Source organism: Protopterus annectens, chromosome 7.part0 (genome assembly GCF_019279795.1).
Source record: "Protopterus annectens isolate FY-2018-M chromosome 7.part0, PAN1.0, whole genome shotgun sequence".
NCBI classification, from domain to species: domain Eukaryota; kingdom Metazoa; phylum Chordata; order Ceratodontiformes; family Protopteridae; genus Protopterus; species Protopterus annectens.
Window position 1 is genome coordinate 217611066 of NC_056739.1, and position 23100 is coordinate 217634165.

Genomic DNA, 23100 nt, shown 5'->3' on the forward strand with positions numbered 1-23100 from the left:
AGGTGAAAACACTACCTTTTTGATATTCTTACTATTGCTGTCAGTTTTACCCGGACTTTGTGCATCCTTTTTGGTATTGGAACTGCTTACCAGTTCCTTGATTTATTCCTCTCTTCAGGCACGCAAAATTTCCAGACAGCCTTTGCCTCCTTAACAGGCTACTACATCATCTCATTCTCTGCCTCAGACACAGATTCATTTGGATAGTTTGGCTGTAGTCTAGTATGATGTCATACCTCTTTTTTTTGGGGGACCACGGGAGTTGACAGTCGTATAGCGTCATATTTTGAATACCATGGATATTCCTTTGATGGCCAACTCCGTTTACTGTTGATGCTCTGCAAGTGGTTACTCAGTCTGACCATTACTAGAACATTTTCATTGAAATAGGGTTTCCTGTCCTGTAACCTGTTTGTCCTGCTGATCAGTGCTAAATGTTGAACTTGCCTATTTCCAGTGGTCAGAGCAGGGAAAATGTTAGTCAACGAGTGGCATCATGGTTTACTTTAGACTTTTTACCTGGTCTCCTTTAATGGTGTATTTCATCCAGAAGGGCAGGTGTCGCATGACCAAGGTGATTTAAGTAGCCTTGATTTGGATTAGACACATGTGGTTTCCTCCAATACTGAGGTTTCAGGTGAAATCTTCCATGAAGATTACCTTTCAAGATGACTGATCTGTTGCACAATTTAAGTGGGGAATATCCTAGTCTTAAAGTTTTAATATTATTGGTGAGACTGCTCAACTTTCAATGATAATCAGAGGCTGGGACTAGGGTGGTGAATATTCTGTACTTACCTCAAGAACTTTCTGCTTAGGACATGTAGAGGGACAAACTGAAGTGGTTTTATTTATCGCCTGTATGTCAGAAACTGGGTCTGTTTTCAGCTGCAATGCCCATGATCCATTTTCAGACATTTTTTAGTGGGGCTTTAGGTGCATGTCATTTGAGCTACATTTGTCGTCTATACAGAACTTTCCTGCTGGGGCATGATCCATCTTCTGTGGCCTCCCTTAATATGTACAAAGCTGAAAGCTGCTCCAAGAGGGAGACTCTTATGACGCTCTATAAGGGAGTCTCCCCCTCCCCTCGTTTGAGACAGCAATATCTGCTGAAATGTAATTCTTAATGTGAAAGACCCTTTGTGTGATGATTTCAATCAGGAATATCTCAGAAGTTGCAAGCTTGTTTTTCAGCCCTTCATATCTGATAATTTTTATTGCTTTAACCTCCTTGCCTATCAACCATTGAGCCAGCTGTAGATCAGTATGTGTGTACTCCTTTAAGAAGCTTCTTGGTCAGTAAGCCCATGTCTATATCCACTGAGCATGTGTGAGATGACTGCCATTTAGAGTGACCAGCCAGTGTGAGAATGTGTAGTCAGTCAGTTAGTTTTAAGTTTAGTGTTCCTGTTATCCATCCTGATGTATTTGTATACAGTAAAATACTTATATGAACACTCAAGCCTTAGCATCTTCTTAATGTATATAAGAAGAGTGACATAGTGTCAGAGTGGGATCTAGAGTTACAGCCATGAGGCAGCCAGTTAAAGTTGGAGGATTATACAGGAGTGGATCATCCTTACTGCTTAAATGACTCAACAAACTCCAGGTACTGCAGCTCACTTAAATTCTTTATTTTGTTAAAAATATAAAATAAAGCATTCAGAATTCAAAACTAATGTTTTATTAAAATGTCCAAAACTGCAACATATTTTTAAAAATCGAAATAATTACAAAAATATTTGAAACAATATCCAAATTGCATAAAATGTACAAAAAGGGAAAACTACCATATTTTTGTACTGTGCTACTTTTTCCTATTAACTAAAACTATTTAAAATGTCCGGTGTGCAGTGTTTGCAAGTGTGTGCAGTATTACAGTGCAGTTGTTTCGCAAAGTAAAGTTGTTTCAAAGAATATTTTGCTAAGTTCAGTTGATTTACAGAGTACAGTATTTCAGAGTTTCTTGTGTATTTGAATATTATTACAAGTACTGGGTGTGTGTGAATGTTCATAGGCAATTACAATGGCCAGTTTTGCATTGTTTTATTATAATCTATGGAATGGCAGAAGTCTTTCACAGACCAGTACTGGTTGTGTGTGATATTGCAGAAAATTGGAGTGTGTTTGAGCAGGAATACTACATTTTCATACAGGCTGTTTTTGACAAAAGCATGTACAAAAGCATTTATTCTTAATTTAGCTGGTTCAGAGGCCATTGAAAGAGGGTGTTCGTTTGTGTATGCACCTGCTGTGTTTGCAGGGGAGAGGGAAGACCGCCATATAGTGGTACTGACTGAAACAAGGGAAGACCCAGAGTGCTTAAAATGTAAATTTGTAACCACCAAATGATTGTTACAGTGAAAAGGCACTTACTTTACACAAGGGATCAAAAGCCTGGTGAAACTTTTGCAGCATATATAACTGACTTGAGAAATGAAGCTAAACCGTTAATAAAGGACGGGTTTGTGTGTGGTATTAATGATGCAGTGAGAAAAACTTTGCTTCGTGACAGTGATTTAATGTTGAATAAGGCCATTGGGATTTGTCAGGTATACGAGCTTATAGAAAACCACACAAGTATGCTTACGAATAAGGATAGCTGTGGAAGGCACAGTGACAAATTTCATGTTGATAGTATGTAACACATGGTTAAAAGAAATTGGCCCAAGCACATTGCAGCAACAGCAGGTCCTATAACAGTCCCTGGGAAACCCTGAGTCTTTCTAGCAAATTTCAGGGCATGTTCAGTGAAGCATAAGTGTGAGTCTGCAAAGCTGAAACATTTGCCTCCACCCAACTTCATAGTCTGTTGTTGCAGTTGTGGTGGAAATCACAAACCCAAAAGAGAGAAGTGCTTAGCTTTTGTTCAGCAGTGTCATTCTTGAAATAAGTAGAATAATTTCAAAAGATTTTAGAAATCAAATAAAGCACATTATTTTGAGAGGACATTCCAAGAGGCAAGTTGATCAATTAGAAAGCTGCAACTCTACTTTTTATGTTGATGGTGTGTCTGTGCTTGGTGCAACAGTTAATGTAGTGGATTTGTGGAAAAAAAATTGATCTTTTGTACTGTTTGGATTGAGTCCTGTAGAGCTGAAAGATACTGGTTCAAAGTGCAATGTTATGAGTGCAGAAACATTTGCTAGAGTAAAAGCTACAGAACAACTTGATTTGACAATGTGTGTGAAGTTTGTTGCTTATGGTGGTGAAGAGATTCATACCAAAGGCTCAGTAGTGATTTTATGTTTCGCTGCTGGAAACAGCTATGGCTTGCAATTTTTCAAAGTCAAGACATGTGCAGTCATTATTAGGCCTCCGAGACAGTTTGAAAGTGGGACTGTGTTAATTTAATAAAGAAGTCCACCATGTAAGCCTAAATGACAGCTCAAATTTCGCCCAAACTATTTTTTCTAAGTATGCTAATATTTTTGCAGACAAACTAGGCAAGCTACCAGTTGTGTACTCTCTGAAGTTAGACACACAGATCAGCCCAGTTGTCAGACCAGCATAGAAAGTTCCAGTAGCTATGCAGAACAGTGTCAAAGTCGAACTAGACAGAATGGTGCAGCTAAGAGTAATTTGTCCAGTAGAAGAACGTACTGAATGGGTATTTTCCATGGTTGTAGCTCATAAGAAAGGCTCAGATAATATCAGAATATGTATTGATCCAAGAGATTTGGACAAAGCATTAAAAATACCTCATCATTCAATGCACACAGTTGAATAGGTTGCTACCCTCATGCCAAATGCCATTGCTTTTTTCTGTCTTGCATGCAGAGAGTTCCTTTTGTCAAATTTTGATTGACTGAAAATTTTCATTGTTAACCACATTCGGTACACCATTTGGAAGATGCAGACTTCTGAGAATGCTAATTTGGAATAAATTCTGCCAGTGAAGTCTCTCAGCATGCAGTGGAGCAAATTTTTTGGGCTATCCGTGTGCTGTTCTAGTAGATGATATTCTAGTAGGAGGCAGTGGTGAAGTCGAACATGACCGAAACCTCAAAGTTCTGAAAAGAACACTTGGAGTGAATCTTAAGCTGAATCCTCAGAAGTACAAGTTCAGGCTATGTGAAGTTTCTTATCTTGGTCACTTGTTTACCAGTTCAGGCTTACAACCAGATCCTTCAAAGCAAACAGCAGTTCTCGAGATGCCAGCTCCAGGCAGTGTTCAAGCCCTACAACGTTTTCTTGGTATAGGCAACTATCTAGACAAGTTCATTCCAGATTTAAATCAACTTTCAGCACCATTACGAGAGCCAATATGCAAAGATGTAATTTGGTCATGGTCAGAATAGTACCAAAGAGTATTTGATGCCCTGAAGCAGAAAATTGCTAACCCAACAACTCTCAGCCACTATGATGTTCACAGACCAGTTGCTCTTTCCTGTGATGCTTCTAAGTTTAATCTAGGTGCTGTTATTCTTAGAGGGTAGACCAGTAGCCTGTGCATAGAGAACTCTCACCCAGACCGAGATGCAGTATGCCCAGATTGAGAAGGAGCTTTTGGCAATTGTTTGCATGTTCATATTTATGGTCGACCTACCCAGATCAAAACTGACCCACCAACCTTTAGTCACTATATTGAGTAAGCCTATGCATATAGCTCCTGCCAGACTGCAAAGCATGATGCTCAAATTTCAGTCTTGTTTATACAACAGGCAAACTTCTTTATCTTGCTAATACCTTATCCAGATCACCCAGGAAAAGCACAGAACAGCATAATGCTGACCAACTTGATTTTGAGGTCATGGAAGTGAGAGATTTTTCTTCCATGCGTGTTGATGAGCTCAGAACTCGCACATATTCAGATCTGGTTCTCCAGAAGCTAAACCTCTATCAGTCAAGAATGGTTCATAGGTTCATACTAGGCTATCTGCCCGAGGGCATTTACAAGCCTAGCCCATCGTTTTGTGGCTTGCGCCACCCCTTTAGTATGGGGAACTATACCCATTATTTTGCTGTGCCTCTGTCGAGCAGTGACACTGAGGTAATCCCTGGGGTATATCTGCGATCTCCCATCCATTGGTCAAGATTTCTCTTGAACAAGGCCAGCGAGGTGCTCTGCCTCACATGTACCGGGATTTTGTACCACAGCATAGGGAGTCTTTGGGTGATGAATCTATCCCTCCAGCACGTCCTATTAATAGCCGTGTCAAGGTTTGTCTCCCGCCCTTGTGGCTCTGATGGATCTAGATTTTTTGAGGTGAAGCATATTCATCAAATCTGGGTTTGACATGGCCTTGTATGTTAGGCAAAGGTCACCTCTGAGCAAGCGGTAAGTGACTGAATAGAGCTGGAGTTCTTTCAGTCGGGCAGCATAGGACAGATGTTTGAGACCCTTTATCCTTTTGGTGAGGAACTTTTGTGGCCTCTCCAGCTGCTGCAAGTGTCGGGTCAGATACATTCCGAATGGGGCATTGTACTCAATCATTGGTCTGATGAGTGATGAGTAAAGGGAGACTATGACCTCCCTTGATCTAGATGAGAATCCCTTCATGATAAGGTGGGCAATGTAGAAGGTCTTCTAACTACTTTAGCTACATGGGTGTCGAATGACAGACTACTATCAACCTGGGTCCCCAGGTCCCTGATAACTTCTTCTGTGCTCAGTGGATTGCCACCTATTTGGTAGCTAGGGTAACCTTGTTTTTCCCGAAGGGTATGACTATGCATTTTTGGCATTTAACTTTAGGCCGTGGCTCTGGCACCAGTTATCCATTTCTGTGAGACCCTTCTGAAGGATATCTGTGTCAGATGTGTTTTCTACTATGGCCCAGTTTGCAGTCATCTGCAAACTTTGTCAGCCATAACCCTCCTGTGTTTGCTTGTACTTGGAAAAGTAGATGCCAAACAAGAGTGGGCCCAGGACTGAGCCCTGTGGGACACCACTTGTGACAGGCTTTGAGTCTGACATGGCGCCAGCAACTCTGACCCTGTGGGTTCTGTCACTCAGCCAGTTTGCAACCCATCTTGTGATGTATGGGTTGACATTTAAGCTGATGAGTTTTCAATGATACCCGAGTGGGGTATTGTATCGAAGGCCTTAGCCAGATCGAGGTAGGCTGTATGGACTGCCTTTCCCTCATCAATGGCTTTGGTGACTGTTTGAAAAAGTCAACCAAGTTTAAAAGGCATGATCTGCCTTTGACAAAGCCAAACTGGGTTGGATCCAAAGTCTGCAAATTCCCTATGTCTTTATTTATGAGGTCCATTATGATCCTCTCCATGGCTTTGCAGATAAGGCTTGTCAAGCTAATGGGCCGGTAATTTCCAGGGTCGGTGGAGGCACCGCCTTTGTGAAGTGGTACCACAGTTGCAGTGCGCCACTCCTGGAGTGCGTATCCAGAGGTAAGACTTTGATTAAACAGCTGTCCTAGCTGTGGGTTTAATTCCTCATTGAGTTCATGGAGCACACAGCCGGGGACACCATCAGGTCCCATGGATGCTGTGTTTTTTGCTTTGGAGAGAGCAGTTCTCACTTGGGTGCTAGAGATGTTTGGGGGGCTGCAATAGTTTGGTATAGATATCTCTCCTTTTTGGGGGGAGGGGGGGGAGAAGTTTGCACTGAACCTGTCAGCCAGTATGTTGGAAATGTCTGTAGGATCAGTAATCTTCACATCATTTTGAACTAGCTCTGAGCATATCTGGGAGTTTCCTCCCAGGTTTCTAACATAGCTAAAGAAGGCCTTAGGATTGTCTTTTGAGTCTTTAGCTATTTTTCTCTCAATTTGCTTTGGATGATTTTATGAGAGCTCTTAGTTTTTTACTTATAGTGATCAAGGGTGTCTTACCTTTTAAGGATTTTGCTCTATCTTGTAGTAGCTTCCTCCTTTTGTTGTAGAGTTTGTTTATGGCTGGGGTCCACCAGACTGGACGCTTGCCTTTGGTACAAAGAGTCTTTGTTTTGCTTGGGATTGCCTTATCCATGCAGTCCTGCAGGTGCTGGTAGAAGGCATTTGTAAGTGATTCAGCGGCTTGAGTACTGTTTTCCGCCAGCTCGGGGGCCTTAAAGGAGACCACACTAGTCTTTAGAAGTGTGAAGTCGGCTTTTGAGAAGTTCTTTACTGTGGTCTTTTGTATTTCAGGTGGGGGTGGGATGAGGACCTCCAGCGAGATTAGTTTGTGGTCTGATCTCACCAGTGAGGGGTACACCTCCGGTGTTGAACATTGTGCTCCCATGTTCGTGATGATGAGATCAAGTATGTTATCTCCTCTTGTGGGAATGGTGACTAGTTGTTCCATGGCATTTGAGTTTATGAATTCCAGGAACTTTTGGGCTAGGGTGTTTGGGCTTGAGTAGTGTTCCCAGTCTATATTAGGGTAATTGAAGTCACCTAGTATGATGGTGTTTGGTGATACATTTATCCCCTCTAGTGTTTTCAGGAAGGCCATGTGACTTTCCTGAGTTTGTGAGGGTGGCCTGTAACATGCTACAATTTGCAGAGCAGTCTTGCCTATGGTTAATTGCACCTGGATGGTCTCCGATGCATCGTGCGTTGCCACCAGTCTTGAGGTGTGGATGTCCTTGATGAATATGGATACCCCCCCTCCTTTCTTGGTATTGTCCGGATTTTGGGGCGGAGCATGATATGAGGTAAAACCTGATAGCGCTGGGGTGCTCTCAGGAGCCTTGAACCAGGTTTCTGTCACAGCACAGATATCTATGTTCTCCATACTGAGAAGGGCCTTGAGTGCGTGCATTTTGAGATTTAGACTTCTGGCATTGAGCAGCATTACCCTTAGTTTTTCCTTTTTGTGTTCTAGGGTGGTAGGTTTAGAATTTGAGCCTTGCCTAAAAAGGCACTATGGGGTGGCAAGAGCCTTTGCCAATATCCGGAATCCCAGGGGTGACAGGTGCAAGCCGTCCCTTGCGAAGCAGCGTGGCTTGTCCAGCATGTCATCCCAGGCAGACAGACACTGGATCCCCTTTGAATGACACCAGTGTTTAAGCCAATTGTTAAAGCTGATCATCTTATCTCTGTATTGTGGCATCATTCTTGGTGAAGGTAGGATACTGCTCAAGGTCAGGGTCATACCTGCCTGGGCTACATAATCAGAGAGCTCCTCAATGTCTCTTTTCATGTAGTCCAAGGAGTGCGTCTCAGGTCGTTTACACCAGCGTGGACAATGACTGAGTCATATTTGTACCTGCTGTTGAGAGACCTGAGTGCTTGCGTTATGTGGTGGATTCTAGCGCCCGACAGGCAGCTTACTGTGAACTTCTCCTTACTCAGTCTGGTGGCGGGGCGTCAGTGTGTCTGACTATGGAGTCACCAATGACTAGTGTGTCTGGCATTGTGTTTGGCCTTAAGGGCTGTGACTGTTTGACACTCTGACTGTGAGGTCTATGTGTTGCAGGTGTTGTGTTCTGAGGTGGTGGTTGTTTGAGTGTCTGCTTTGGTGGCCTCTGCTGTTTTGGTAGATTTTTGATCAGAGCCTCCGAGTATGTCTTTGTGTGTTTATGTGTATGATTTGAGGTTGTAATGGTACTATGTGAGACTGGGTCTATAGTGTGTGTGGTAACCTTCTCCTCCTGACTGGTCTTGCCAGTCCTATGTTGAGAGAGCTCAGCCTCCAGTTTGGCCGTATAGTTGCATCTCTCGCATGTATTTGTGTTTTGTGGGAGGAGGAGAGGGTTGTCTGTGTACATGAGGCAATTGTAACATTGCCTCAATATTCCCAGGTTCACCAGCTGAGCAGGAGAGGACACTAGCAACTGATCCCTCGACATGCTAGAAGTAATAGACAAAAAAAACTTTAAAAAAGATTCCGGGGGACGTGGGTGACCGAGAAATGGGGGGTTGCCTTTTTGGGGTACTATCTATGACAAGAGTGGCGTATCAAGGTAATAAGTACTGTAGGAGCAAGTGCTACGTTTAACAGATAGAGAATAGTTTACTTGGAGTCAAGTAGAGATGATCTTTTTAATTATAGGATACGCTGATTAGATCAGTAGTATAGTTCGAGGAAGGTAGTTTTAAGGGAAAATTTGAAGAGTGGACTTTAGGTAGCTCGAATAGTTTAAACCTGCTTAACCGGAGCTGCCCTAGTGTGCAACAGTGGCAACTCCGCGCTAAATCAGCTAATGCGCTAAAGCGTGCTTTATAGCAGGGGGCTGGAAAAGACAGGAAATGACCCAAAATGGCCAGTAAACTACAAGTTACTGCCTTAAACCACTCCTCTGAGGACAAATGAAGGAGTTATGGAATTGACCCCTAGTGGCCAATAAAACTACAGTTTCAAGTCAGTAACCACCTCTATGGGGGGCAGGGAAGCTGCTCAATGTTAGTCACTGCCACTGATGAACACAGAGACCCTCCTTCAGCCCAAGCAAAAATGGCCTCACAGAAACTTTCAAACAGTTCAGGAACAGCAAGCCTGTAACTGAACTTTTTTAACTCTCAGAAAAGTGGGAAAAAGCAAGATTTTTTTTGTTTTGTTTTTACAGAGATAGCAGAGGTTCACAAGTAATATCAAGTTATAACAGTGCAGTAAATGACCCCACACAAGAGTGCTAGGTCAAGGACAGAAAATATGCAAGTTTTAAGAAAAAGCGAATTAAAATTAAGTGCAAACAGGAAATTCAGCAAACAGCTTTTGGTTGTGCTCTAAATACAGCTACTAATACAGAAATCAAGTTTAACAAGCCAGAAAATGCTCAAGCTAGGCAGCTATGCAGAAAAACTTAGCAAATAAACAGAGAAAAATACTTAAAATCTCAAAAGTGGCTCCTTCTTCTCTCAGCGTTTTTCCTCTTGGTGCGTCCTTCACCAACAGCCAACAAGCCTGAAAAGGCGCTCAAACCACGAGCAACTAGGTTTTAAGAGGAAGATGAAGGAGTTATGGAAATGACCCTAGTGGCCAATAAAACTACAGTTTCAAGTCAGTAACCACCTCTCGAGGGGGCAGGGAAGCTCCTCAATGTTAGTCACTCCCACTGATGAACACAGAGACCCTCCTTCAGCCCAAGCAAAAATGGCCTCACAGAAGCTTTCAAACAGTTCAGGAACAGCAAGCCTGTAACTGAACTTTTTTAACTCTCAGAAAAGTGGGAAAAAAGCAAGATTTTTTTTTGTTTGTTTTTTACAGAGATAGCAGAGGTTCACAAGTAATATCAAGTTATAACAGTGCAGTAAATGACCCCACACAAGAGTGCTAGGTCAAGGACAGAAAATATGCAAGTTTTAAGAAAAAAACGATTTAAAAAAATGGCCTTCAAAACAATCTTGTTTACCAGAAGTGCAGCCTTATTTTCCATACAGAGATGAGATTTTTGTCAGACAATGGTATCATCATGAAAGGTTCTAAGGTGATTGTTCCACAGTCCTTGCAACAAGAGTATATTCTAGCATTGTGGCCACCCAGGATTATTTTGGTCTTCTATGTCAAGAGATATTGGAAAAAGTACTTTTGTCTTGTTCATTACGTAATGGTACAAAGCCGTATCAACAAAAAGAACCACTTCAAGTTAAGCCAGATTCTTGAACTACCTTGGTCAATAGTAGCCACAGATATCCGAGTGGAATGGTCAACATTAATTGGTGTTCGTAGACTCTTATTCAAATTGGTTCGAGATTGACCTACTTCCCAACCTAACAGTACTGTCATTACTAAGATGTCATCATCAATACAGTTATTTCTGACAATGATGCACAGTTTACTAGTCAGCAGTTCAAGAAATTTGCAGAAGAGTGGGACTTTGTTCATATTGAGCACCCTCAGTCAAACGGCTTGGCTGAGCATGCAGTTCAAAGTGGACAACAGTTCAAGATTTAATACAAGTTTAGAAAAACATCGGTATTGTTACATCTGGATTTCTCTGAGTCATTCCTCATGGTAATCATCTTGGCTCACCTGCCCAGAGACTTGTTTTGGGACAAACCAGAACCACACTACCAATCAGCAGTTATTTATTGGTTCCATGTGCTATGAACAACAAAGCAGTGAAAGTCTAACTGTTAAAAGCGTTTGTTCCAGAAGTCTTACTATGATAAAAGTAGCAAGCTGCTCCATTCTTTACAAAAAGGGGAGATAGTGAGGATGCAGACATCAAAAGGTTTTGATTGTATCAGATTTGTGTTGAGCCGAGATCATACATTGTGGAATCACAAGGAAAGGAAATCAGACTAAATCAGAAGCATTTACCAGTGTCTGAACCAGTGTTACAGCATCTTACCTTTGACAATGACTGTAGTTCTCAGAGTGACTTGTCCAATGTACCTGTTCCAGAGGACATTGTCAGCAATCCCCATTCCTGAGAAAATCCCTGAGACACCTTAAGCAGGACATTCCCCAGTGACTGCCCCTGTTGCTAAATCCAGTCCTAAATATGTCCCACGATCAGGTCACATATCGAAACCTTGTTCAAAATGCGCAGTAACTTGGACAACTGTCATTTTATTTATTTTTTTTATTATTGCTTGTATAATGCATGCCTATTGAAATGTCATTCGCTAATGTAAGATAGCTCAGTAAAGAGGGAGGATGTAAATCAGTATGTGTACACCTTTAAGCAGCTTCTCAGTCGGTAAGCACGTGCCTTATCCACTGAGCACATGTGAGATGTCAGTGCCATTTAGAGTGAACAGCCAGAGTGTGAGCATGCAGGTATGTAGTCAGTCAGTTTGTTGAAGTTTAATGTTCCTGATGTATTTGTATACAATAAACTACTTAAACAACCAAGCCTCAGCATTGTCTTAATGAAGAGCGACACCATCCTCCTGTTGCACTTGAATCCATTTGTGACTCCCCATACTGGGAATCCAGAAAACTATGTAGGTGGTTTTTGTCTTTGCTAGTATCCCTGCAATGAGGGTGGTTCTTTTAGGTTCTTGACCCCTTCAGAGATGACTGACATAAACACTTGTCAGTACTTGTCCGCAGAGAGCTTAGATGTTATGTGGCATAATCAAGGCTTTCGAAGAATGAAGGAAAAAGAGCTGATCATTCATAAGAACTAAGCGCCCATTGGCGTTTCTATTTTATTTCCCTCGTTTGTCCCAAGTACAAAAAAGGTACTACCCGTTGTGCTGAGGGCTCATTCATCTTCATTCATTCATTTACGTATGTGCATATTTTAAAGATTTTGAATGATGTGTAAACTGTACAAACTTAGTCATTGCTGAACACCTTTGCCAGATAAGCCTCCAGATACAGATATTCTGTAGGAGCGGTGGTAGTCAGTGGTATGTTTCATTAGACTGGGAACTCTGCAGGATCAGCAAGGACCTAAAGGTTAATGAAGACTGAATCTTAATGAGCACAAAAGTTGTGTTCTTATGTTAGAAGTGTTTGGAGAATTGTCATCATGAATCATCATTTGGTTGCCCCCCGTCTCCAGTTTGTGACCAAGCTAAACACATAGAGCATACTTGCCAAACAGAGGCACAAGAGATCGTGGATAGGAGGATTTGCAGTAATAGCTTGGTTAAAATTTATGTTCTGAGCAGTGTGTGTCTGTAGTGCCTGAATCCTGAAGATTAAGCACTTAAGAAATATCCAGCAGTGGAAATAACTTGACTGTTGACATAGTTTGTCATTTCAAGTAGTATGCGTCATGGATGTTTTTTAGCCATGTAATGTTCTAGTATCATAAAGCCTGTATGCTGCTTTTACAAAAGCAGGCAAAATGAGTAATTCAGTGATGCTCGAGGAAAAATTTTGAACAACTTAATTTAATGTAATTCTGTAGCCATATAATTTCTATACTATATAATTACAATTTTCCCCTGTGTAAGTATTACACAATTTACAAATATTTTTTTTTAACTTTGTTTAGCTTACCCATGCAAATTGATATTGAATAAGATGTCGCGCCCACTCTGTTTTATGTCTGCTGTATTGCACCATTTTGGGGTTAAAGACTACAGGAAGTTAAACGGGCATTTTCGTTGCTGCCTGAGGAAAAATAACTTGTGTACAAAGTCAGTTTTAAAATTTAAAGCTTTCCCTTGTATCCCAAATATATAAACGGTGTGCTGTAGAGCATACTCCCTACATCAGGTCACAGGTCTGTTGTGTGGCACCAATGGTTAATGTCATGGAAGAAACCATGACATAGCTGGTAAATCCTGACCTTGGATAAAGCATCCTTTGTAGATGTACTTTTCATTCTGGACTTACAAAGATGAGATTGTAGTAGCAAATAATGGGTAACTGAATAAAGAAATAATGAACAGTGTGCATTTTATGCATGGCAGTGGCTGTTCTGCCAAACCATTGAAATTTGATGTAGCAATTGTGTTGCAGTGGCTTAACTTTGTCGAGTTATACTCTCCTCTTTTTAATCAGCATTTTTCCCTACACACTGTGTAGCTTGTTTGCCTTTGTTTCTTCAGTTAACATATGACCTAATAATGGTTACTAAAATGCAGCATCCATTGTAATTCGCTACTTGATAACAGTATTGTGTGCACTTCATTATGGTGGCATACCGTGAGTAACTTGAGCAAAGTGTTACAGGGGACTCTGCATTGAAGTGGCTTGCCAGTATGCCTAAATTTAAATTATTTCCAACTACTTGCATACACCAATAGATTGAGCAAATTGATTTATATAGCTAATTCTAGAAACTTGTTAGCTATGTCCAGTTAAAGTGAGTAAAACATTGCAGTTTAGTGTTATTGTATCACACTAAAATTGTTTGCAAACATTAATGCCTCACAATAGTGTTATGTCTCCAGTTTATTTCTACATTTATCTTTAACAAAACTTGTATTTTTGTTACAGTAAATTTATTGATAGGAGTTAAAGGGAAGACAAGTCTGTTTTAAAAATGTACGGTCTGTAATACTGTTAATGATGGTTTTCATTTTTAGGATTCTTACAGAAAGCAGGTGGTCATTGACGGGGAGACATGTTTGTTGGATATTCTTGATACTGCGGGTCAAGAGGAGTATAGTGCTATGAGAGATCAGTACATGCGAACTGGAGAGGGATTCCTCTGTGTATTTGCTATAAATAATAGCAAATCCTTTGCAGATATCAATCTTTACAGGTTTGTGTTGATTACCTTTAACGTATTTGTAGAGGTTTAGATCCCCAGTATCATTTATATTTGTTCATGATTTGGGGTGGGGAGCACAAGTGAAAAATGAAACCTTTGCTAGAGATTTAGAAAATATATTTTTAAAGATTATTATTTTGTGGTTACTTTATTGAACATGATTTCTTCTATTTTGTATTGAGTATGATATTGCATACATCAGTTTGGAATCTGCAGTTCTGTAAGTTTAGAAAGACTGACATGGAGCCATTCAGTTTGTATTGAAGCATTAGTTGTCATCACCTGCCACACCTGTTTTTCTGTGATGCAGCGGTTAGCAATGCTGTCTGATTCAGATTTGGTTCTTCAGTTGTTCTCCAGTCTGGAGAACGTACTTTGAGTCTAGATGCCCTCCCTTTGTCTTTGTGGAACGTTAGCAGAGTCTCTTTACTCCCACTTCACAGAAATATGATGATGCTTGTCCATCCTTAAAATTATCTGTGATCCTGCCGACTATCTGACTGATCACTACAGCTCTGCACATTGATTGTCTGTGCAAGAGCCGTTAATCCAGGCAGCCATCGAGGGATTTTGTGTTGATTGCCCTAATGACACCCTCTGTGTGCAGCATAAGCTCTTTGGAGTGGCATTCAGTGGAATCCACTGTACAAGTGATTGTGCTCTAAAGGTAACCCTGTCCTCCCATCTTTAACAGATTTCTCTTTTGGGGTCCGTGGTCCCCACAAGAGAATTGTTACAAGTAGCTATGCCTGTTTCTAGTCTGAACTGGATGGGTAGATGAGTTGTTGCAGGCTTCTAGTTGCTCCCAGCTTCAGCTAATTCCATTGCCTGAAATGATTTTCAAGCTCTGGTCATAGTGCGGGTTTTATCCCTCTGTAGCACAGAGCTGGGTTATATGCAGAATCTTTCACTGAGGGATGGTTTCTTTACAGACTAGTTCATTCTTTTTGCCAGTTCATTAAGCGTTTTTCTCTCTGGAAGAATTGTCTTAACCTGGGTAAATACCTGTTGCACTGCATGAATGTCCATAGACAGCTTTAGGCGTTATATGGCAAATCCAAGGCATTTGTGAATGTCTTGAGTTCCTGTTGTTGAATTCATATCTTCCATACCAGACATTCTCATGTACATAATCAGAAGTCTAGCCTCTCTAGTTTTATCCCTTGGTAGGTCCCCTTGATACACCCTTACTATTGCAAATCCGGTTCCAGTCCTCACCCATAAATAATAATCCCTAAATTATCCTATGTTCTGTAATGGTAGTTTTATGTGGAATATACATACATGCCAACTTAATCCTTGTCCCCTGCCAATAACTCGTTAATGCCACGTCTGTCCTAATTGTCCTTTCTCCCATTCCTGTCCCTGTTGAGACCCTTTAACAATTTCTCCACTTTTTCTTTTACTTTGATATTTTGTTGAATGTCTACCGTCAGATTGACATGCCCATTTCTATCCAGATGCATCTCCTGTAGCACTGTCATTTGCTTCTTACACTTCTTAATAAAAATCAATACTGTATCTTTGTACCTGTAAAGCCATTTCCATTCCATGTTAATAGTGACAAAGTAGCCATTCTCAAAAAAGGAAAAAAAAGCTATTGTTTCCAATGTTAATGGTATGTGTTTTTAATTTGCAGCTTAGATGCACACACACCAGGGTTTCTCAGATTAAATCTTATATGTATTACTACTTCTTGACTCTGTTTGAACTTGTCATATTTTCTTAAACTTTTTGGTTCAATAAAAACCTTCATAAAACAAAATAGCGTATCCTTTTTCAACACCCCATCCACTTTTAAACTCTCAGCAAATGCACAATACTCTATCACAATTACACTCTATCTTTCCCATACATACATTTATATTTTCCAGAAGAAAAGTTTACCCTACAACAGGAACAGTTGCCCCAAATAGTCAGCTGTACCCAGAGGTTTTAGTTAATTTGGCTACTCTTAAGTAAACTGATCAGTTATGTTTAATGCATTAAAGTACTAAAGCTGCAGGAAAGAAACTTGTTTCTGTAGCCATTTTCTTCCCACAGTTTTAGACTTCATTTAATTTCACTGAACTACTTGTTAGTATTGCTTTAAAAGTTAATTGTGCTTGTTGATTTTCCTCCAAATACACTGATTGGACTTATTAATTGGTTGCATCTGCCGGTTCCTTGTTTCCTGTTTTAAAGCAGGTACTAAATGGGGGGGAAATGGATATTTGTCAACTTAATTAAAAGCAATATACTGAAAGCGACAATACAGAACGTATAATGCTGGAATGTCAAATTTTATTGAAATCAAAATTTCCGCTAAGCTACATGTGTAGACAGCTGGACTGCAGGATCCATATTGGTGATCATTTCTCAGTTTTAATAAAATCAGAGTAACATTTGTTCATTGGCTATGTACTGATGCAGTATGCATGTATAGTACATGTATGCTATTAGTAGGCATTTTTGAGTTCAACATTGTAAAGTTTAGATGCGTTTTTACACTTGCAGGTTTTGCATTCAGTAGTGTGACTCAAACCCACTACTCGGTAAGCTGTCCCATATCCAAAATAAAAGCAGCTAGTAACTTTGTAAATGCAAGAAAGCATAATTTTCATGCTTTTCATTACTTCCCCTCTGTGCTTTTCAAGCCAGTTTGCTTAAAAAGCCTTTGTATCTAAAAATGTGTAGTGTAGCTATCCACGCCAATAAAAACAGGACTACTTTATCTTTTTACATGTAAATAATTAGTACAGGAGAAATGTTCTGAAGACAGCTGGGCACAACTTGAATCTCATTTGCCTCTTGACATCCTCTCGTTACCAGTGTAAACTTGCTTTTCTTCTTCCAGCAATGCAGCACATAATCATTTTCCTCACAAGTCCCCAATTATTAACACTGTTCCCTCTTGCTACAGCTTTGTCAGGAGCAGCTCTTTCTGCTTGCATGTTAACTAATGTATTTCTTGGCTGCTTTCTTAAGGGCAGATTTGGAACGTGTACACAATATGCCATCTTAATTAAAAAAAACTGCTGTGAACCACCAGTCTGGTTGCTTACATGTACTTTCATAAAATTAATGCAGTATGTTCCTTCCAGTTTCTCTGGGTAAGCAAAACACCTAAGGTTTTGTGTGCTGTCATCTAACTGTATTTTATTAAGTGGCTTTTCTCGAAAAGGTCAGTGTTCAATCAGTCTTGCTTCATTTCAGCCTCCAATTTCTGCATTTTTAGCAGATCATCAGAATAGATGGTCAAAGCCTGTATTTTCTAGCCTTTTTCATTTCTTTATATATTCATTCAGTGTATATTTTGTTTAAAAACTCCCAAGTATATTTGATTTTTTTTTCTCTAAATTACCAGACGCTTTCCCCTTTTACTAAAGCTGAAACTTTAACTACTTGTTTGCTGAAGTCTGTGGAGTACTGTAGATATGAACAAATTATAACTGAGTTGCATAGTATTAATTTATTAATTCTACCTTGCCGGATTATAATGTTTGAACAAAAAAAAAAAAAAAGAGATTATGTGGAAACAGCTTTGTCTTCACATTCCGATCAGGTATTGAAGTGGGAAAGAGGATTTAAGGATGCTTCACACAGGATGTCTTCCTCAGAAGTCAAGATTGATTTTTGTGGAAGAAAATTTAATAGGCATGGATAACGAGAAAAATCTACAGTTTACTGGCCTATATCCTTTAGTTGAAAGAGGGGTCTACATTTGTGGAATATATTGCTGAGTGAAACTCTAATACTTGCTAAAGAAAGCACATAGTGTTTCTCCGCAATATCTTCTTTTCAGACTTGTATCCTACAAAATAATGTCCGTTGTAAATTGTGGTCCAGGAAAAGTGGTGGAAAATCAGAAAAATTCTGCATAACCATAATTCTTTAGAAACTAGGGAGTAGCCATTAATGTACGCATAGAGGGGAATAATCATCCACCTTTTGTATCCTGAACAATTGAAGTGAGTTTTCCTGTGGAATCTGTGACTGTTTACACATGAGAATGCAGAAGCCAAAAAAACATATGCAAAATCCATCTAAAAATGGTGGTGCATTTAGGAAATATACTGCGGTGGTGGTGCTGCAGTAGCGTTGTCGCCTCACACTAAGACGCTGTCCTGTTCAATTCTCAGCTAGAGCTTCTTCTGTGTGGAGATGTGCGTGAATGGGCATACCTTCGTTGAAGGTTGTGCATCTGGGCCGGCAACTCGGCATGTACAAATCTACTGCCAATCATTAGCGGACCGGAGTTCCACTGTGGCGACCCCTAACCGGGAAAAGCTGAAAGAGACAGCAGCAACCAAGAAAGAGCCATCTGCAAATGGTAATAAGCAACATAATAAGCGGTTGAATCCTTCTACTTGCTTTTAAAAAAAGAATGATGGAAAGAGAGAAAGCTGTATTTGTTTTGGTTAGAAAGAAGTTGAAGGGCTGGCTGAACAGTCTCAAAGTTTTGTGTAACCTTTCCTGTTTCTTGGCTTCTGTGCTCCAGCTTTTTTTGTCATGCAGCTGCTGTTTTGAATAACTGAATACTGGACTTGAACTGTGACTGTATTACATGCTCTTAGACTTGAACAATTCCAGGACAATACTTGCAAAACCATTTTTAGTGTAAATACTAGTGGTTAGTGCTTGCATTTAAATGGTTATTGTCATATTTGTTAGTCTTTGAATGATGGAAAGGCAGTTAGCTGCATTTGCTATGAATCAAAGGCAGTTGATTTAATTGATACAAGTGCCAACATGTGGTAGGATCTCATCATAGTTGGTATCCTTCACCCGTGTCTTCTAAGTTTACGAAATTGCAATATTGATTAAGAAATGGATTTTCTTTATGGTTCTGAATGTTAACTGGTTATGTTACATGGACTTTGATCAGTGCTATACCCCAGTTAAATTCAAATAACATAAATGACTAATTTCATTCTGTGGCAAATCACAACGCTGTATGAAAAACAGGGTAAGAATAATGTAAAAAGTGTTAACCACACAGTGTGGAAATTCTTGTATAATGCATTTGATCAAAGTTGACAGTTACGTACACTGTACAAGAGAGAGAAACGTTAAGTGTGGTACATGGAAGGAAGGATATAGACAGTAAGATAAAGGGTTACGATTGGATCTCAAATTGTAACATGTTATGTGTTAGAGACCTGGATGCCAAGAATCTCATCTTGAGAACGAAGCTTAAGAGGTGAATCTTGGCATCCACTTCGACAACACACAGTAACTGATTGATTGGTGAGACCAGATCATACCTCTTTGTAGTACATGGAGTTTTATCTACTCTATTTACTACCAGTTAGAGAAAACAAAACAATGTTTTTTTACCAGCTGGTAAAGCACTTAAGTGCTGTCATACAGACAGCAAGGAAATTCAGTTGGAGGAAAAAATCAGGGACAATTTTTAATACTGTCCTATTTACAGATATCAGTCTAAAATTAAAGTTCCGTGGACAGAGTATAAGGGAAGATGTTGAAGGACAGTTCAGAGTGAAGTAATGTCCCTTGAGACCTGACCATAAGAGTGCTTAGGTGAATTTATAGTGGGGTTTTACACTACTGAAGTGTGTTGTTATAGCAATAACCCATGCCTGGGTGTGGGTAATGCTGGATTTACCCATGGTCTGTGTGGTTTGGTCACGACGGAAATCTCCGGTGCTTATTTTAAAGCTGTCTCGCTATGTTAAACTCATTTAACATAGTGAGACAGTGTTGCTGTAGGAGTTATAGTAATGGAAAAAGTCTGGGCGACCGGACCTTTTTCCATTACTATAACAGATTTAGCGTGCGCTGACCAATCAGCGTGCACGTTTTTGAATCTTAATGGGGGGTCGTGTATGATGGAGTGTAATTGCAGAGTTCAATGCACTACAGAGTTACTGGGCAAACAGAACGCATTATGCTTTGTAGTGCTTGGCTAATGTGGACAGGGCATAACATTACTATTTACCAAGGCTGAGATCATGAGTGGAATGATGACATTTCTTTGAAATGGGAGGGAAGAGAGTCCCAGAGTTATGCACCAGGAATATAGCAGTGATTTGTGCAAGACATTTGTTCTTTTTTAGGGCTTACAGTAAGGGATCTGAGCGAGCATGACTTCAGAAGTTGCACTATTTGTGCTTATTGTATTAGTTGGCTAAATCAGGAATGTGTGGTTTTATATGTTTAAGTAATTTGGAGGCTAATACAAAGTCACCTGTTTTCTTGACTGGTAGCCATTTTTCTTTTTCTAGGTTTCTGCAATGGTATCCATGTTTACAGGAGAGCATGATGAACCTGTAGATTTTATTGGTGGTCGATTTGTGTGTGTGGCATTTTTCTGGTAGCATCTGTTTCAGAGAGAGAGAAAGGCTGGTCTGCATTTGAGAGAGGAGGATGCTGTTAATGGTAGATGTGGACAATTTGGAGAAAAATGGGGACAGTTTATTGGCCCAGATTACTACTAAGTTAACCTTTTTCCTAGTTTTGTCGAGAAGGAGTAGGAAACTGAGAGGCCGGTCTAGCCTGTGTGACGTAAAAGGTTGGAGTGTGGCAGCACTGAATTTGTTTACCAAAAATTGTGTTAATGCATGCATTTTGTTGCATGTAGTTATATTCCTTCTGATAATACATTTATTACAGCATGCATGATGGTGTCATAATTAACCAGGAAACTTAAGCTTGATTGTTTGCTGTTAATGTCAAATGTCTGGAAGGGCAGGAAGGAAATTAACATGAAAATGGAGTATTTCTAAGGACTTGAAGGAGGCAAGCATTAATGTTTAATGTATTTTATTAGGTGGGTGAAAAAATGCTGGAATGGCTAGTTCAGTGTATTAATATATTGCAGGTGTTAAACTAGCTTAGGTGCTTGATTTTGATTCAGGAAGTTCAAAATTAGGCAGCTTTGTTGTAAGACTGGAACTTGAACTTGCAGCAGTTGGATAATATCCTTTGTGTGTTTTGGTAGTTGTTTAATCTGCCTATGCTGGTAACCTTTTTCTTAATTAAATTTGGCATTGATTTATAAACTGAAAGCTGAATTTTGTTAAAATTTAATGACTGGGAATAGGAGATGGAGGAAGGTATTGAATTAGGGGTGTTTTTGTCTTGAAGTTTATACTTCTCCATGATGCAGCTATTGCAGTTGCTTAAACACCTCTACCATCTGACCTTAAACAGGCAAGTTGCTTCCTATTGGGCAGCTCAGTAAGTATTGGGCAAAGATTGGTTTTATAAATGGTTTAAATAATTTTCTGCTCAAATAGAACCCAAAAATCTTTTTAAAGCTGCCTTTTGCAGACTGATCTCACTACATGTATTACATTTTCCCTATTTCCTTCATCTTCCTGTTCTTCATAATAACTTCCCTTTTCCTTTCCCCAGCATCTCGGTACATAGGCTATTTTAACTACTTATCCATATTTCTCCATGTCTTTACTACTACACTTCTCTCACCATTTCTTCCGTCCTGACCTCCTTCCCTTTTTATCTATGCACTCTTCTCCTTAATGTTCCTTACTCTACATAGTAACAAGCTATATAACTTTTTTTAGTATGTGTACCTTAAATGTATGCAGTTGTATATCTTTTATACTAATTTTATATATACGTGTGTGTATAATAAATATATATATATATATATATATATATATATATATATAATATATGTATAATATATATAATATATATATATATATATATAATATATATGTATATGTATATATATATGTATATATATATATATATATATATATATATATATATATATATATATATATATATATATATATATATATATATATATATATATATATATATATATATATATATATATATATATATATATATATATATATATATATAATATGCATGCACACACGCTTTCATATGTACATTGTCTGAAGAGCTGTTAAATTTTTCCTAGGTATAGTGATATATACATAGCTGTAGGTATATTAAAATTGTATAGTTTGAGATAAGCAACTGAAGATGTGCATTCTGTATGTTTATATACCTGTACTATGGAGCTTTCCTTCCTGGGACTCTGCTGAAAAGTGAGTTTTGCCTAATTGGACTGACCCAGTTAGTAAACAGAAATTAATTTGAGTTTTGGACTGTTTCATGATTTATTTTGATTAAAAGAATGTTTAATACGTCATTTAAGGAACTGCTTGTTAATGTTTTAGTTTTTATCCCAAAAGATTTGATGAAGCCTTTCAGATGGTTTTGCCATATAGCATATGGGATAGAAATATTGAGCACTTAAGTATGCTAGAGTAAATCGATCTCAAATTGTTAATGGAAACTGAACTTATCTTTTGAAAGTGCATACTAAATATGTAATGTGTATTGCATTGCCCTGGCATGTAAATTCGCTCATGTTATAAAACCTATGTTTTTGCAGATTAACAAAGTTGAAGCTTCATTTTGAGTTGATGCAAGGGTCCTCTTTCAGACCATGGACACTGGAAATTAAGCAGAAGTGGTCATTCTGTAGTTGGTTTTGTGTTGTAGCCTTTGGATAGGCATAGAGGTGTAGTTACAACAGGAAGATGGGTACCCCTTTAGAGCTAATGGAACAAAAGAACTGGCAGAGAGAGTAGGGAAGTGACTTTAAATGAGAGGTTGGAGGATAACGTGTGTACAGTAGCTACATATGCATCTCGTGGAGTGTTTCATTTGGAGATGAATTTATCAACCAGGAAGGGGGTACAGAGATGGGCAGGTTAGTATAATATGTGGTATTTTTTCAAGATCACTGTTGTGGTAACCTTGGTTTATATGGGTTACATCCTGCTAAGGATATAACAGCTAGCCAGCTTCCAATCTTTAGGACACCTTCCACACACCCCAACCATTAGTTTTGCTAGAGCCGAACTTACTAAAAGAAGTGGTATGGGAACGAAGCCCTTCAGAGCTTTCCTGCTGCCAAAACATGCTCCTCATGTAGACTTTTGAGAACTGACTGTCTGCTAATTCTTTCCATTGCTAGACAGCCACATTTACTTTTATCACAGATTCTGTGAAAAAAAATATTTTTAAAGTGAGGAAAAACAAGCTTTGACTGTCACATGACTGGATGCTTTTAAACAGGAGCATTAGTTTTTTTT

At 39.3% G+C, this 23100-nt stretch overlaps 1 protein-coding gene across 1 annotated transcript in view; it reads left to right on the forward strand.

The window, feature by feature from the left end:
• NRAS (NRAS proto-oncogene, GTPase) overlaps positions 1-23100 on the forward strand; it is a 448706-nt gene that overhangs the window by 277380 nt on the left and 148226 nt on the right. The window contains exon 3 of the mRNA XM_044076717.1: positions 13827-14005. Within this exon, the coding sequence (XP_043932652.1) occupies positions 13827-14005 (179 nt within the window). The remainder of the gene's footprint in view (positions 1-13826; positions 14006-23100) is intronic.